The sequence below is a fragment of the Rhodamnia argentea genome, chromosome 2 (genome assembly GCF_020921035.1).
Source record: "Rhodamnia argentea isolate NSW1041297 chromosome 2, ASM2092103v1, whole genome shotgun sequence".
Classification (NCBI taxonomy): Eukaryota; Viridiplantae; Streptophyta; class Magnoliopsida; order Myrtales; family Myrtaceae; genus Rhodamnia; species Rhodamnia argentea.
In genome coordinates, this window is record NC_063151.1 from 4,078,255 (window position 1) to 4,093,179 (window position 14,925).

Genomic DNA, 14,925 nt, shown 5'->3' on the forward strand with positions numbered 1-14,925 from the left:
TTCTCAAGAACCTTATTCCATCTCCGATGGACTCTTCCTTTCCGTAATTCTTACAGATCGCTGAAAGTATAAATTGCGCCAAACAGGTGAAAACAAACGATTGGAGATAACGATTTGAATTACCATTCCCGAAAAAAAGCAGTTGAATATCTACACGAAATCGCCTCGAATATGGGCCTCTTCCTGAGGGTGAGACTGACTAACTCGTGTACGCGGAACAATGTGTTAGCAGAGTGATTACGAATGTAGAAAACAGAGAAGTAGAGAGACGACGAGAGGAAGAAGCCACGTCCAATCGCAACGAGAAAGAAGGGTGCCGCTCGAGATTCCAATGGAGAAACCCGGTAACCATGGAGGGTTGTCGTCCGGAGGACTCTCGGTCGAAGCAGTTGTTCCCGGCCTGCTTCCGCTTGTCGTTCCGGCATTCGAAGACCCGTTGACGGCAGATTTTTTACTGCAGAGTTTTCGAAAGAGTAGCAGATCAGACGCTGATAAATCATCTCACTTGGTTCAAGATCTTAGATACATTTAAATCTAGCAGTCCGAACCATCAATGCATGACTCATCACTCCCGGACTTGGCACACCTAACATTATTGTATGTATTTGAGAACATGATCAGCAATTTGCTCGTACGTGTCTGTGATAGTATACAGCAAAGTCCTATCTCAGCCGTCCATTTTTGTGCATGACAAAGCTTAAGAAATATTCCATGTTAGCTTCTTGCATACAAAAGGGAATCCATCGTGGGTATATGTGGCTGGAAACGAGTGGCATGGAAGCAAAAGTAAGATGGGACAATCGTATCTTGCAATTTAAATAACATTTGTCGACTCAATTCAATAATTTGATAAAAAATACTGATGATGTTAAATTAATTTATTAAGGTAATAATCAGACTCAAAATTGTCAGTTGACTCCCTACCTTGCTGATAATGAAGGGCAGAATGTGATTGCGTAGTCCGCGCCGGTGCACGTAAATGTGCTCGTCCGATCGTCGTATGCGTAGCTGTATGACCTCGGGCATGCGGCCTTGAACATCTGCGAATAAATCGATGGCTTGCAAGTGTCCGGCGCACCGTACGCGCCGCTGCAGCAGTACTCAGGGCTCCCGAATGCCTCGCATGCGCTCTTGCAGCCCTGGCCCGACTCGTCCCGCAGCTCGGCCGGGCACTGCTGGTTCAAGTCCGTCACACATCCGGTGGAAAGGCATGTGCCGGACCCGCCGCTCGCGTCCACGAGCATGGGCAGGTTGTACCCGTCGACCAGGCTGACGTCGTAGAAGTCCTGGGCGCCGCCCGACTGGACCGTGAACTCGGCGAGGGTGGCGGGTGGGGCTGCCCCGGCCCCGTTGCACTCGACTTGGCCGGAGCCGCAGTCCCCGGTGGCGCAGCTACCCTGGCTGGTCGAGGAGTCAAAGCTGCAGCCGGTGCGGCCCCAGAAGCGGCCGGACCAGGCAGGGGGAGCTTGGAAGGAGCGGGAGGCGCCGGGAGGGAGCTCGAACCCGGTGCTGCCCAATGCAGCGGTGCCCGCATTGGCCAGAACGCCCGGCCACACGGTGAAGTCGCAGCGGTTGATGAGAGTGAATGTAGCTCCTGATATGCCTGTACATACAGCACCACAATAAGTTCCATTCGATCCAAGTCTAGGCGTAGAATGTTGATCTTTGCATCAGCGGGAGATTGTGGAATGAGCTTGACTCACCTCTACATAAATAAAGCAGAACGAGGGAAACATAAACCCGAACAGAAGATGGGGATGAGAGGACCGGATGCATCTGGGGTTGTAAGCGGTTGATGTCGGAGATAAGAAGAGCGAGAGCAACAGCAACAGCGATCAGAATGAGAGCGAGAATGCCGAGAGAAACTGTCGATGAGAAGATTGGAGGGGGGAGGAGGAGGATGGAGATTGAATTGGTAGGTTTCACCCATAAAAGGATCCAAGACTCAAGAACAGAGAAGTAAGAGAAGTAAGAGATTTAGAGAGAGATGGAGATGTGTTTAGGAGTTTGGGTCAGCTGGTTCATGTGGGTATCTTTTAAATACAAATAGAAAGAGAGAGAGAGAGAGTACAATTTGGAAGTTGCTGTTTCGGTTTCGTAACGATAAGTGATGTGGCACGTCATTCTTTTTTAGGGGTGAGCAAGACGGATCCACCTGATCGGCCGGTGTGGTCAGGCATTGAGATGGAAGAGCCATTTGGTTTTTGGAACAAACATTTGTGCAGGTGTTAAAAAGTGCCTGAAGTTTAGTTTTCCAAGTTGTTTTTGTTGCCACGAAATTCGTCTATGTAGCCTTATCGTTTCATTGATTCCTTCCATGACCACCCGCTTCAGCAATTCCATTAGTTTATGACGCATTAGCATTCATCTATAGATTCGGGGCCTGTCTGTTTCACTTGAACCAAACTTTTCACTTTCACGTCGAGTTTCAAATCTTATTCGAGTTTCCAAAAATCGCGAAAAAAATTATTAGTGAATTTACGTTTCACTCTTTATATTTTGTGAAAGTTTCAATTTGTTTTTGGATTTTTTTTTGTTTCTATAGAAGAGTCGAAGTAAAAGTCAATGACTAATTCTCCTCTATTATCTACAAGAATTAAAAAAAAGTTTATCCAATATGTATCTACACATGTCAGTCAGTTGGGTGAAACCGAAACTCATCTTTCCATTAACCGGATAAAGTTTTCAATCACTAAAGTTGAGATCTTTAGATAATAATTGCACATTTACACTTAATGCTTTTCGTGACACTTTGATCATGAATTTCAACTTTTCCCAATTAAGATGAACGACAACCATGTCAAGGCTTTTTGGTAGGGGCAAGGCAAAGCAAAGATCGTGTAAGATCCATCACTTTCCTTGTCCCAAAAGCAGCCAAGAAATTCAAGATAAGTACACTATCAGTATCATAACTTTTGTACGGTGTTCATTTGAGTATCATAACTTTCAAAACGTTCATTTAAGTATCATAACTTTAAAAAATCGTTCATTTGAGTGCTATCACCGATGTGCCATGCTGGAAAAGCTGAAGTAGCACTTAAGTGAACAATTTTTTGAAAGTCATGGCACTCAAGTGAACGATTTTTGAAAGTTATGGCACTCAAATGAACGTTTTGAAAGTTATGACATTCAAGTGAATGCCGTACACAAGTTATGGCACTCACAGTCTACTTATCCCAAAAAATTCTCTTACCCCCCCTTAATTTTGTTTATCTTCTCCTCTGTTTGATGAAATGGAAAGTGGCCAAAATCAAAGAAACATCAAGCAGACAGTTCGCATCCGATTCTGAGCTGGGCTTTTTTTTCTTGGCAACTCAGTCACGATCACCAGCATTCACACTTGGGAAATTTCGCATCACTCAATGAACAAATTGGCCCCTCTGCTTTCGTTCAAATTCCTTTCTTGAGACGCCCGGTTGATCGTCAAATCATGATCAGATCAATCAAATTGCGACATGGAGACCAATCGATGTGGAGGCTGAAATCTGACCCAAGGAATCTTTCATTAGCCTTTTTAGACCCGATCGAGTTGAAAACTTCGAATTGTCGCACCACCTAAATCGATTGGCGTGTCCTAAGCACCATGCACGTTTGAGAATCTTCCGACTTTCGCATTATGGTTTCATACAACTTTTTTTTAAATAATCAAGAGAATCTGATTCTAATGCAACTAAATGAATTGATGAATAAAAAATGCATATTGAAGTGATGAGATGTTTAAAGCTATTCGATATGGCAAGTGTCAAGATATGGAGACATTTCGTGTATAAAGTAAATTCGAATTGCATGTTCTATCCATTGTTTAGGCCTTTTGAAGTATTATGAATGTATCTCCATTCAAGAATAAGAGTATGCGACACTATTGTGATTTTATGCAGAGTCCTAAAGAGGAAAAAGGTGTTAGAAAAGTCCAAAGCTTATTGCATTGGTACCAATGTAGTCATGAACATTTCAATTATACCAATTTAGTATAAAATCTTTTGGCCTAGAGCCAATTCGGTCATCCTGGCTAATTTTGGCCTAATATTGCTGATGTGGACGCCACACGATTTATGTGACACGGTCATGCTAACAAATTTTTTTAATAATATTTGATTTTTTAATATTTTTTCTTTTTTTTTTTTTTCCGTCTTTTTTTTTAGATTTCTCCGTTGGCCGACCCTCGTCTCGCCGGCCATCGGAGAAATCTGAAAAAAAGAAAAGAAAGGAAAAATATAAAAAAAATTACTTGAAAAAAATTTTCAAGTCGGGGTCGACCGCTCCATGTAGGCGATCTGGCATTCACGTCGGCAATATTCAGCCAAAATTAGTCGGAAAGATTGAATTGGCTCTAGGTCAAAAGGTTTTGGACTAAATTGGCATCGTTATAAGATTTAAGACTAAATTGACACAAATACAATAGGTTTAAGGCTTTTTTGACACTTTTCCCTCCGTAAGGAGCCATTATTCCCATGTGAGTTTACGTGTTCAAGCATTACATGTTCCGTTTAGTTGGCATGAATTTCAAGTTGTTGCTTAGATTTTTTTTTTTTCTTTCATCGGTCTCGAGAAATAAAAGAAAGAACGTAGAAAGAACTACCAAAACTTGCAAATGCCACGGATCGACGATCGAGAGAGCTCGTGGGACGGTGCAAGCACTCCTTCAAGCGTTGCCACTCGTCAATTGATGATTGGGTCTTGGGAGAACCCAAGAGGGACACTTCCTCATCATTTCCAACCCAAGATCCGCCTCCACCGCCGGCCCCCAAAAATTATTATGCACTTTTATTTTTCTTTTCAATAATATGTGATAATTGAGAAAAGATTCAAATATTCCTTGAACGAAATGTGTTAAGTAACACATATATGTTTACCTAGCTCATCCTCGATGTCAACAAACATCGCTTAGTTTGCGTAATTTGGATTTGACCTTAGCTCGTACCATCGATTTTGGGCTCCTCACTCACATCATTTGGGGGGAAGGGGGGAGGAGGAGATGGGCTTACCTAGTAGATATTGTTGCGAGGGCAGAACCGAGCGGCCTACAGTTTGGAAGATGGTCATGTTTAGACGCACATAACTTTTAGTGATGGATCGATCTTTTTAAGTTCGGAGTTAGACAGGAAATTAATGCGAAAAGCATGCACATGGTTTATGGGGTGGCGCAACAATACGCATATTTTCGTAATACGATTGTTTTTGGATAAGTGCAATGTGATTCACTCGCATTTCAACCTTCCTAATTTCTTCCTCCGCCCTCTCTGTAGGTACCGACGGTTGCGTGTGGTGTATTATATTAACCGTAAAATCTGTGCAGATGAGAAAAGCTAAGGAGCTACGTGGGCTTTGGGCCCGAAAAGCTTTTGTCGTTTTGCACCAAATTCTTCTCTAGTGGCGTGGAATTGCACTTGAGGAACTTTGTGGGACCCGCTCACAGAGAGAAACGACAGGTGGATTGACGCATTCCGACCGTGGCGGCCTAGTCGATAGACGTACAAAATTTTCTCAATTAACTGGTTAAATACGCTTTTTTTTTTTTGGTCGAAAACTTGTTAAATATGTTGATATAGAAACCACCACCGCATCGTCAGGATGGCCGAGTGGTCTAAGGCGCCAGACTCAAGTTCTGGTCCTCGAAAGAGGGCGTGGGTTCAAATCCCACTTCTGACAAGCTTCGGCTCTTCCATGTCTTTTTGTTTCCTTATTTGCTTCTTTTCCTATCCTTTGTTATTCTCTCTCTCTCTCTCTCTCTCTCTCTCTTCAAATTTCTGATGTCTCTATGTCGCCAAGTGGAAGAAAACATTCTGGGAATGGTCTTAAAGCCCGCATGTGTAAAGGTGGTAATCACCAAAATCTATAAATCGTATGATGTTCATGCATGAAGTTTAGGACTATTTATGTTAGGGACATCATCCTCCTTGTTTTTGGTATAGAGGGTTAAGGCGGTGTTTTTGCCGGCTTTTGCGCACATCGACTACGTGGTCGGCATTTGACCACGTGAGTGAATTCTCTTCTTCCTCTCCTAGAGGAGAGATCAATTTGACCTCCTCAAGGCATTCATAATCTCAAGATAAGCACGGACGGGTGGTGCTTAACACAGCGGCCGACAGCGCGTACGTAACGCTGATCTCTGATCTTTCTTGGAGGGTAAAAAGCAGCTCCAAAAAAGCATGAGAATTGAGATAAGAACACCACTCCACCCTGCAGCTATCTGTCCTGTTAAGAAGTTGACCATGCAAAAGTTTTGTGGCGTATGCAGAAGAACTCGAGGAACGTCTCAACGTGCCTTCCATGCAGAAGTTTGTCCAACTTAACCAGCACTTTGAGTTGGCCAGACCAACAGACAATACCACTTTTTTTAATTACTGCTTTACGGGGATTTTGTTAAGTGATTGAGTTGCGTCATAAGTTATGTCTTTCTTTTCCTTCCTTTGGTTCTATGTCTCGATAATGCTCGTCAGAAAGGGGGAAAAGGTGTAAAAAAAGAAGAGAAAAGAGAAGGAAAGATAAGAAAAAGCTCAAAGCTTACGTTGCATGTCGGATGACACCGTTCATGTTCATTTGCACGTGCTAACCACCTTTGAGAGACTCTTATCCGACTTTGTCGCATGACGGCATATGCGTCTTTTAGTTACTAAATGAACATAATTATCCGATTAGAGGATACACGGCCAATGTGAAGAAAATCTTACATGAGCGGTCTTGCCATCAATATTTTTCCGGGTACGGGTTAAAATCGTCGCTCGCTGTAGAACTTGATGATTGGTTGCGCAACACTAGTGAACCATTGGACAAATGTAATTCATGGTACGCCATGGAGGAGGGTGCTTTCAACTTCACATGCTTCAGAGACTGTGCACAGAGCACCCAGCGCAAGATTTGACCGATCTGAGCGGGATCCCGCAGCTTCCCACTAGGCTTTTCTTGATGCCAGAAGAAGCTGATCCAAGTTCCTGATAAGTGATGGGAGTTCAACGTGTAAAGAGGCCGAAACCAACGACGAGTCAACATATGCAAATCTAGAAACGAGACCACTGGCCAGCGATGGTTCCTTTAACGGTCTAATAAAGAACATATACGTAGTCTATGTTGACGTGCATGTTGTCTATCGTGTAAAGGGTCGTCCGGATAGAAATCGGGTTCACGTACCTTTCCCTTCTTGCCTCCTTTCTGTTGTAGATTGACACCATTCGTGCTTTTGGAGATTTACTTAAGGAAAAGCAAAGGGAGAAGAATACATGCGTGTCAATCGAAGTTTTTTACGTCAGACAGGGAGGCTATATTTTCTATCTCTTACAGTAGTCGAAAGGGTACGTCCATCGTGCATCTTTATGTCTTCTCCATTGCTTATGTATGCAAATTTTGGTTCTTGTGATTGATGATTGACCTGAAGAAGGCGAATAGGGAAAAGGGTTTGTAGCCATTATCTGATACATGGAAGATATGCCATGTGCATCTCTTCTCAAAGTCGAAAGAAAAAGGTGGATGACTCATGTCCTTGTAGCAATTTGGTGGCTGCTGAGAAGCTCCTTTTTATGCCATGAACGGTATCCATCCATAGGCTATGGTTATATACATGAAAATCCACGTGTCTTAGCCCTTAAAGTCCACTTAGTGTTCAAACTTTTGAGTGTTTGGCTGCTAAGGAGCTCTTTGCATACTTTGCAAATGTACACCATATCATTCCTTCGCTTAATAATTTAGTTAAGAGCTCTCAATGTATGTAATCTCAAGTAGCTAAATTCCGAGCTCATGCAATAGGAAACTCGTTTGCACTCGGTGCTAAAAGGAATTGAATGTATGCATGGGTTTAACTTGCACGCACTACTTTCCTCTCCGTCCCTGGTTGGATGATATCTGTATTGAGAATTGATTATATAACAGTCTTTGGATGATTATTATGCTAACAACCTGTTTTCCACAAAAAATAAATAACGATTAATTAAAAATTATTGTGGAGTCCACTCTTTTAAGAATTTGCGGCTCACAAAATACTATTCTTCTTATGGTCACCAAAGGACTGTTATGCTAGCAAAGTCCATCAATATTTGTAATCTACCAATCGAAAGTCTAGTTGGAAGAAGTTTCATTTCGATCAAGCATGATGGAAATCATGGCCAAAAAATAAATGTGAGTGATATTCATGTTAGTAACTTAACGGTCGGAAAATTGGTTGGAGGAGAAAAGCATGGGATAATGTAGGTAGTATCCGTAATTGTAAGCCAGCAATTAGAAGATTGATTGGAGGAAACTTTTTCCGATCAAAGATGGAGGAAAACACAAATGATGGGAGTTGCTAACTTGACAGTGTGATAGTACTTGTCGGTTATTTCGATCGCACGATCTCTTAATTAATGAGTGTTTTATGCAAAACACACTCTGATTATGTGCGAATCTGCGGTTAAGATTGTACTGTCCTTGACAGTATTGTCAAGAAATTATTTTTCAAAGAAAAACAAAGAAAACATAACTCAAAGGATCATGCTTTCCTTCATCCCTCATCCAGTCTTTTGCATGGGTGGGTTATACATATAAATATTACCCGCATTTATATTCAGATATAAGTTTACATGTGGTGCGATATCCATAATCACTTGTAAGCTGCCCGATCAAAGACATGATTGGAGAAAATTTCTTTCGATCAAGGCGGGGAAAATACAGCCCTAACTGATATGAAGATCCTTAGTTTTTTTTTTTTGGGTCAATAATCGTTAGTATTGAGTGTGAGGCTGGGGCTACAATCGAAGCCTTCTCTCGAAAACATTGATATTTGTGGGCTGACCCGGCAATGGTTGGGCCGAGCTTATTCAGATAAGCTCTCAAGGATTAGACACGACAGTCCTTGTCCCTCCGGCACTCGTTTCATATCATGATTCAAGAGTTTAAATAAAATAGTGAATTTTCTTATTCCTTTCGAAATCCAAAGAAATTTTTAGAGTATTGTACAAATCTTTTCATTTTGCAATTCGATCCTGTCCATTAGTTTATAAAACGATTTACTCGATCGCAGACATTTATAGTCACTTGACTCGGAAGGACATTAAGAAAATGATGCACGAACTAATTACTTCTCAGTGAACAACTCAAGAGGAATATTTCGTTCTTTTTCTTTTTCGGATCGTAATAGAACTTTCATATGAAGTCAACTTATGAACAGATTTTCCGTGATAATATTCTAGGTACATAAATGCTAAACACGGATTTCCACAACAACATAGAATATGTTGAGATGTCATATTCACTGGCCCAAATTAGTCCAACGACCTCAACAATTTCAACACCAAGCACAGGGCATTTTGGCATTACTATACTACTAATCAAACGACGTTATTCAACTAGGCATTTCTTTAATTAAAGAAGCGTGATAAAAGCACCCTTTTCTTGACCCGACCATCAACTGTCTCCCTTGAGATACTTCAAGAAAAGGGTCAATAGGACTCGATTGAGTTACATATTTTTTGAAAAGGTTCAGGGCTGAATTGATAGAAGTACAATAGATCTAGAAAAAATATTTTGGACGATTTTCCCTCAAGAAATACGCATATAAATCGTCATGGTTGGAGTGAACCTATTCAAAGTAAGATAAGCAACGAGGTACTTTACGTTGATTGATTTGCTAACCAAAGAGAGAAAGAGAAACGAAACAAGGTTTCTTAGTAAGAGAGAAGCACATTCGTCTCGTGGTCGTCCCGATCAAAGCCATGTGCGTTCCTATCGTGCGATGGATCGAGAAGTGGACACGATGCGAGCCGCACGCCCACGCATTGCGAAAAACGTGGGACGTAGGGAGGGAAGGGAACAAGCAAAACCATGTGCATGCAATTGCAAACCACGCTTCATGTCAACACACCATCGTATCACGGCCCCCTCTCTCTTTCTCTCCCTCTCTCTCGCGTGTCCAGTTAGTTTACTGAGGGTACGATTATTTTGCGGAAAAGAACAAGGTAGAAACGGAGATAGTATAGAGGAGGAATTTCTCTAGTTTGGTGCCGGAAACGACTTTTCATTCGCCATAATGGATGCCAGAATTATTTGTGACACCCTTGGGTTAACTTAGTCGAGGTATTTTCTGCTTTTATCCGTCTCATACCGAGCCTCACGTTTTTATCCTTTGGTGTGGACACTTTTCTAAGAGCTCACCCATCCTCGTAATGCTCTCATCTGAGCACACTTTGCATTGGTTTCGTTACGTCGAAAGGCTCCTCGTAATGCTTTCTCCCTATTCAATGCACAGTCCCCCTTCCCCATCTTAGAAGCCTGTCGGGAGCCGCTCTTTGTCCGAATCCTCTGGCCTTGGCGTACACTCCTTGCCTTTGTCGGACTAGGTCGTTATATTTTATTGATAAACTAAGTCTAAAATTTCTCTATTCATAGCCTTGATCGCATCATCACCCATCGCGAAATATATCTACATACAAGTAGAGGTGGTAAAATGGATCTACAACCCATATTTTAACTCATATTTAATGGTGGTGGGTTATAAATGAGTTGTCTTAAGTTTTAAAAACAAGCTAAGTAGGTATAAATGAGTTACTTAGAAATTTAATGGCCCCTAAATAGATTTTAGATGAATCATAAATGGGTTAGTTAAGATAACTATCTTAAGTTAGTCATAAATTTATTTTTTTATATTATTTTTTGTTGTCTTTTTTTCCGGTCGTCTTCTTCGAGAATTCACCGAGAACTCTTCCACCAAAAATCCTTCATCGGCGCTTGCCGGAATTTTCTACCGTCGATCATCGGTTACCAATACCGACGCTCATCGCCACGACCACCACTCCTTCGACCAAAACAGAATTTCAATCATCCAATGTCATCTCCCGGCCATCAACAAATCAGTCGCAAGAACCACATTTTCACGCAACTCAGCCCTTGTTATATTCCAATACAATCAACAATCAATCTAGAGAAAAAAAGGTTATACAAGTCTAACTAGGTTGCTCGCGTGGCCAGAAAAGGAAATGACAACACCGACTTGTCTAACCAACGCTTTGGGATGCGAAAAGGACCTTGAACTACCAGGCGATGTCCATTGGCGAGCCTGGAGCTTGCTGGTTGACCGGCTGCCAGTGGTCACGAGGCCCCGGAACACGCGCACAGAGGAGGGAGAAGAAAAAAAAGAAAAGTTAACTTTTAAAAAAATTAAAAAATCATTTTTTAAAAAATAAAAAAATTTAGTCCACTATATTTTAGGTATATATTTTTTTTCAAGAATTTATAAGAAATAAATTTTCGTAAATTGGATTAAATATGGATCGTCGGTTGCCGCCACACTCACCGGTCATAAAAGAAAAAAAGAAAGAAAAAATATATAAAAAAAACTAAACTCTTTTTGCTAAATCATTTAAATTGTTCATAGTATTATAGCAATATATATCTCTTTAAAAATGTAAAAGAAACAATTTTTTTTCTAAAAGTGATTTTAATATTGAAATGTTTTAACAATAAAAGTTGGGTTATGTATGAGTCGAATATGAGTTGGGTCGAGTATGAGTCGCTATATTTGTATAGAACGAAAATGGATTGAAACGAGTTAAATGATTTAATATGGATTAGATTATTTTCGACCTGATTCTCCCATTTTACGGTTCTACATACAAGCAATACGTCTAGCAAGTACTATCTTATTTTGTAAATCCTCGGCCATTCAATATGTTAAAGTTGTTGTCCCACATCGCCGGTCTTATATGCTCTTTATAATCGTATGATCTTCATCCACCTATCGGTTTAAGCTTTTGGGTTGAACTTTCTAACATAATAATTCACCTGGAGGTGAGGCACGACTCTAAATACCAGCACGGTCGAGTTGCAAACCGATCGGATGTCAAATTTTGATGGAAAAACATTGTAAAAGTAAGTACCCACGTGAGTTACGACACGTTGTATTTGACAACATGCAGCTCGGATAAACAAAGTTGGACCACTGATCGATCGGAAAATTTCACCCATCTGACAAAATCAAAAGTTCGTATCCTCCAAGCAAATGGAAATGTTATTCAGATAGCATCTCTCTATATAATTGGCACCAAACGATGACAATTTTCAAAATGACCATATTCTACAAAGAATTCCCCCCCTCCCAGAACAAGTTACAATGACAAATTTTCGCACCTAAAGAATACAAAGAATTGGGCAGAAACAGCCAACTCGTCTCCGAGTATAGAATTCCCCCCCAAATTCCCGAACTATTCTAATTTAACCTCTCCTAATTGATAACAACATGGTCTCCGGACGATGCCATGACCGGACATCCTCGGCCATGTCCGAGCTCCATCTCTCTTTTGTCATGGGTGACTCAGCTCCACATCACACGGTGGCCAGATCCGTGTGGGCCACGGCCGGTGATCTCGTTCTCAATTTGGTGCCAGATCAGATCATAAACTGTGTGGATCCCAAATTGTTTGATCCGAATTCGAAGACCCACCCGATTTGGGCCCCACGTAAGGAAGTATATAGACAGGTGTGTGTGTGCATGTGAATGTGAGTCCGAGGCTAAATGGGCTTGAATAATTGTAATCGTAAAGTTCCGATTGTGGGTGAGCGCAAGCAATGTGATGAGTTTAGGAGAGCTGCGACAGCCGCCAAACTGCCACGCCGACGCTGACTAATCCCGCCACCGCGTGGCTGGCCGACGCGCCGCTCGTTTCCTCCACGCCCTCGTACACCATCGTGCCGTTGTTGGAAGAGTTCGAGGCGGTCGGCAGAGCCTGGCCCGCTGAGGAGGAGGAGGAAGACGACGACGATTTCTGGCTGCACGTTTTCCAAAGAAAGAAACGTTAGATGGGGCTCGCAATTTTAATAGAGACAGACTGGACGGCACGCTCAGTCGGCGCCGCCAACGACCGTTGAGAGGAGGGGGGGAACGGTCGGCTTTGGCCCATGTGCGAGCGTCATCGAAAAGAGAGACAAGACACAAACGGGACCCGGATCTCTAGAACTAGGGAACGGCGAAATCGAAAACATGACTCCGTCTGGGAAAGGCCGTCGTGCATTTTGCGAGCTATTTTGTTGAGACATTCAATGCAATTTACACCCACATAGCCAGCCCTACCTGTGCGGGGAGAGTGGGACCCTTAAAAGCTCATTAATGAATTAATTATCAACTGGCTGCTTAGGAAAAACGTTAAAAGCGAAATAACGTTTTGTGGTTACGTTTTCATGAGAAAGTGTGGTAGATGGGGAGGTTGTTTGTTTTTGTTGGACTGGTGGGGGCGTTGAATGCTCGCACCAACCCTGGCTTACCGGGAAAATGACTTCTTATTCAATTCTCGGCGAAATTTTCAGAGGGTTGGGAGGACTTCGTAAAGTTGAAATTTCCAGCTGACGATTTCGGTTCGTTTGGACCGAAGCTGGGGAGAAAATTACCTAGTAGAAATTGTACCTCTCTAGGCTATAAAAAAAAAAGGTAAAATTAAGGTGAGAATGTTGAGTTAAAATAATAAGTTTAACGTTCGGATTATATGCATCTAAGGGGTCACGCAAAGGGTAAAGTCTGGTCTGGTCAGTCATGTCACATGGGGGACAGTAGCGTTACCCTCCAACGTTCACCGAAATTGTCAGTTTGTAATGACAAGACTGCCCCTCGAACTTTCGACCGGCAAAAGCTGGACTGGGAGGGAGAGTGACGGGGGTGAAACTGAACACCTCACCTGGTGTTGGGAGAGGGGCAGAATGTGATGACGTAATCCGCGTCAGCGCATGTGAAGGTGCTGGTGCTGTCGTCGTACGCGTAACTGTAGGCGCGCGGGCAAGCGCTCTTGAACAGCTCCGAGTACGAGGACGGCTTGCACGTCGCCGGCGTGCTGTAGGCCCCGCTGCAGCAGTACTCCGGCTGCTGGAACGCCTCGCACGCGCTCTTGCACGCCACGCCCTCCGACCCGTCGCTGCTCGTCACCTTCAGCTCCGACGGGCACTCCCCGTTCAGGTCCACCACGCACCCCGTGGTGGTGCAGTTCTGGCCCGACCCCCCCTGCGGCGCCACCAGCAGCGGCAGGTTGTACCCGTCGACTAGGCTCACGTCGAAGAAGTCCATGCCGCCGTCGCCGTCGAGCTTGAACTCGGCGAGGGTGGCAGGCGGGGTGGCGCCGCTGCCGGAGCACTCGACCTTGCCCGAGCCGCAGTCCCCGGTGAGGCAGGAGAACTTCCCGGTGGAGTCCTCGGAGCAGTGGGTGCGGCCCCAGAAGCGGCCGCCCCACGCGGCGGGGGCGGCGAGCGAATTGGAGGCGCCGCTGTCGAGGGCGAAGCCAGTGGAGGAGAAGGGTTGCTCGCCGGCGTTGGAGAGGATGCCTGGCCACACCGTGTAGCCGCACTTGTTGACGAGCGTGAAAGTTGTGGAGTACACTCCTGCAGGGGGGAAAAAACACAATCTTGATCAGCTAAAGAAGAACACAAAGAGCAAACGCAAAGTGGGGAGATCAGAATTTGCTCCAAGCTAGCAATGGACCTGGTACGAACTGAGGAGAGACTACGAAAGAAAACAGAGCAACCAATAAGGTGAGTCGCGCCATTGATGGTGTCAGAGAATCGGAGCTAAATTGAAGAAGAAGAAGAAGAAGAGGAGCTGGGGGGGAAAGGTTGGTGAAGGTGGGTGAGAATCAAAGCCCCAGCAAGTTCTTCTTCTTCTTCAACGGAGGAGAGGAGAGGAGAGGAGAGGAGGAGAGGAGGCTTTTTTAAGAGCTTTGAGGAATGGCGAGAGATGGGGTACTTATAGAGGGAGCGCGGGCTGACCATGCTTTCATTCGGCGGTCCAAAAAGGTGGTGGTGGTCCTTCCCGTGGGAAATCAACCCCATGATCCTGGAAAGACTGCGGAAGATTAATAAGAAAATGTGAGCGAGATAACAGGAATTCATATAGTATGAGTAATGAGATCTTTAGTCACGCTACTTCTTTGGAGTTAATCTTATCATGATGGTCTGAACATGGAACTAGTCCATTTACTTGTTGCC

At 43.5% G+C, this 14,925-nt stretch overlaps 2 protein-coding genes and 1 non-coding gene across 5 annotated transcripts; 1 reads left to right on the forward strand and 2 right to left on the reverse strand.

Moving 5' to 3' along the window:
* Nucleotides 1–99: 99 nt before the first annotated feature.
* Nucleotides 100–2,033, reverse strand: LOC115749016 (thaumatin-like protein 1). Its single transcript, XM_048274359.1, has 4 exons — nt 1,704–2,033; nt 925–1,603; nt 223–454; nt 100–171 (listed from the first exon to the last, which is right to left on the reverse strand). Exons 1-3 carry the CDS (start codon nt 1,774–1,776, stop codon nt 238–240), a joined length of 969 nt encoding a protein of 322 aa, XP_048130316.1. The 5' UTR covers nt 1,777–2,033; the 3' UTR covers nt 100–171; nt 223–237.
* Nucleotides 2,034–5,565: 3,532 nt separating this feature from the next.
* On the forward strand, nt 5,566–5,649 carry TRNAL-CAA. Its single transcript has one exon. It is a non-coding gene; the product is annotated as a tRNA-Leu (tRNA).
* Nucleotides 5,650–7,355: 1,706 nt separating this feature from the next.
* Nucleotides 7,356–14,648, reverse strand: LOC115749012 (thaumatin-like protein 1b). Of its 3 annotated transcripts, none has more exons than XR_007197454.1 (4): nt 14,423–14,648; nt 13,629–14,322; nt 12,224–12,729; nt 7,356–7,366 (listed from the first exon to the last, which is right to left on the reverse strand). XR_007197454.1 is itself a non-coding variant. In XM_048274362.1 (3 exons), exons 1-3 carry the CDS (start codon nt 14,484–14,486, stop codon nt 12,540–12,542), a joined length of 948 nt encoding a protein of 315 aa, XP_048130319.1. In that variant the 5' UTR covers nt 14,487–14,648; the 3' UTR covers nt 12,173–12,539. The 3 variants fall into 3 exon arrangements, 1 of the variants encoding a protein (XP_048130319.1); XR_007197455.1 differs by lacking the exon at nt 7,356–7,366 and having other exon boundaries at nt 12,173–12,360; nt 12,438–12,729; XM_048274362.1 differs by lacking the exon at nt 7,356–7,366 and having other exon boundaries at nt 12,173–12,729.
* Nucleotides 14,649–14,925: the final 277 nt, after the last annotated feature.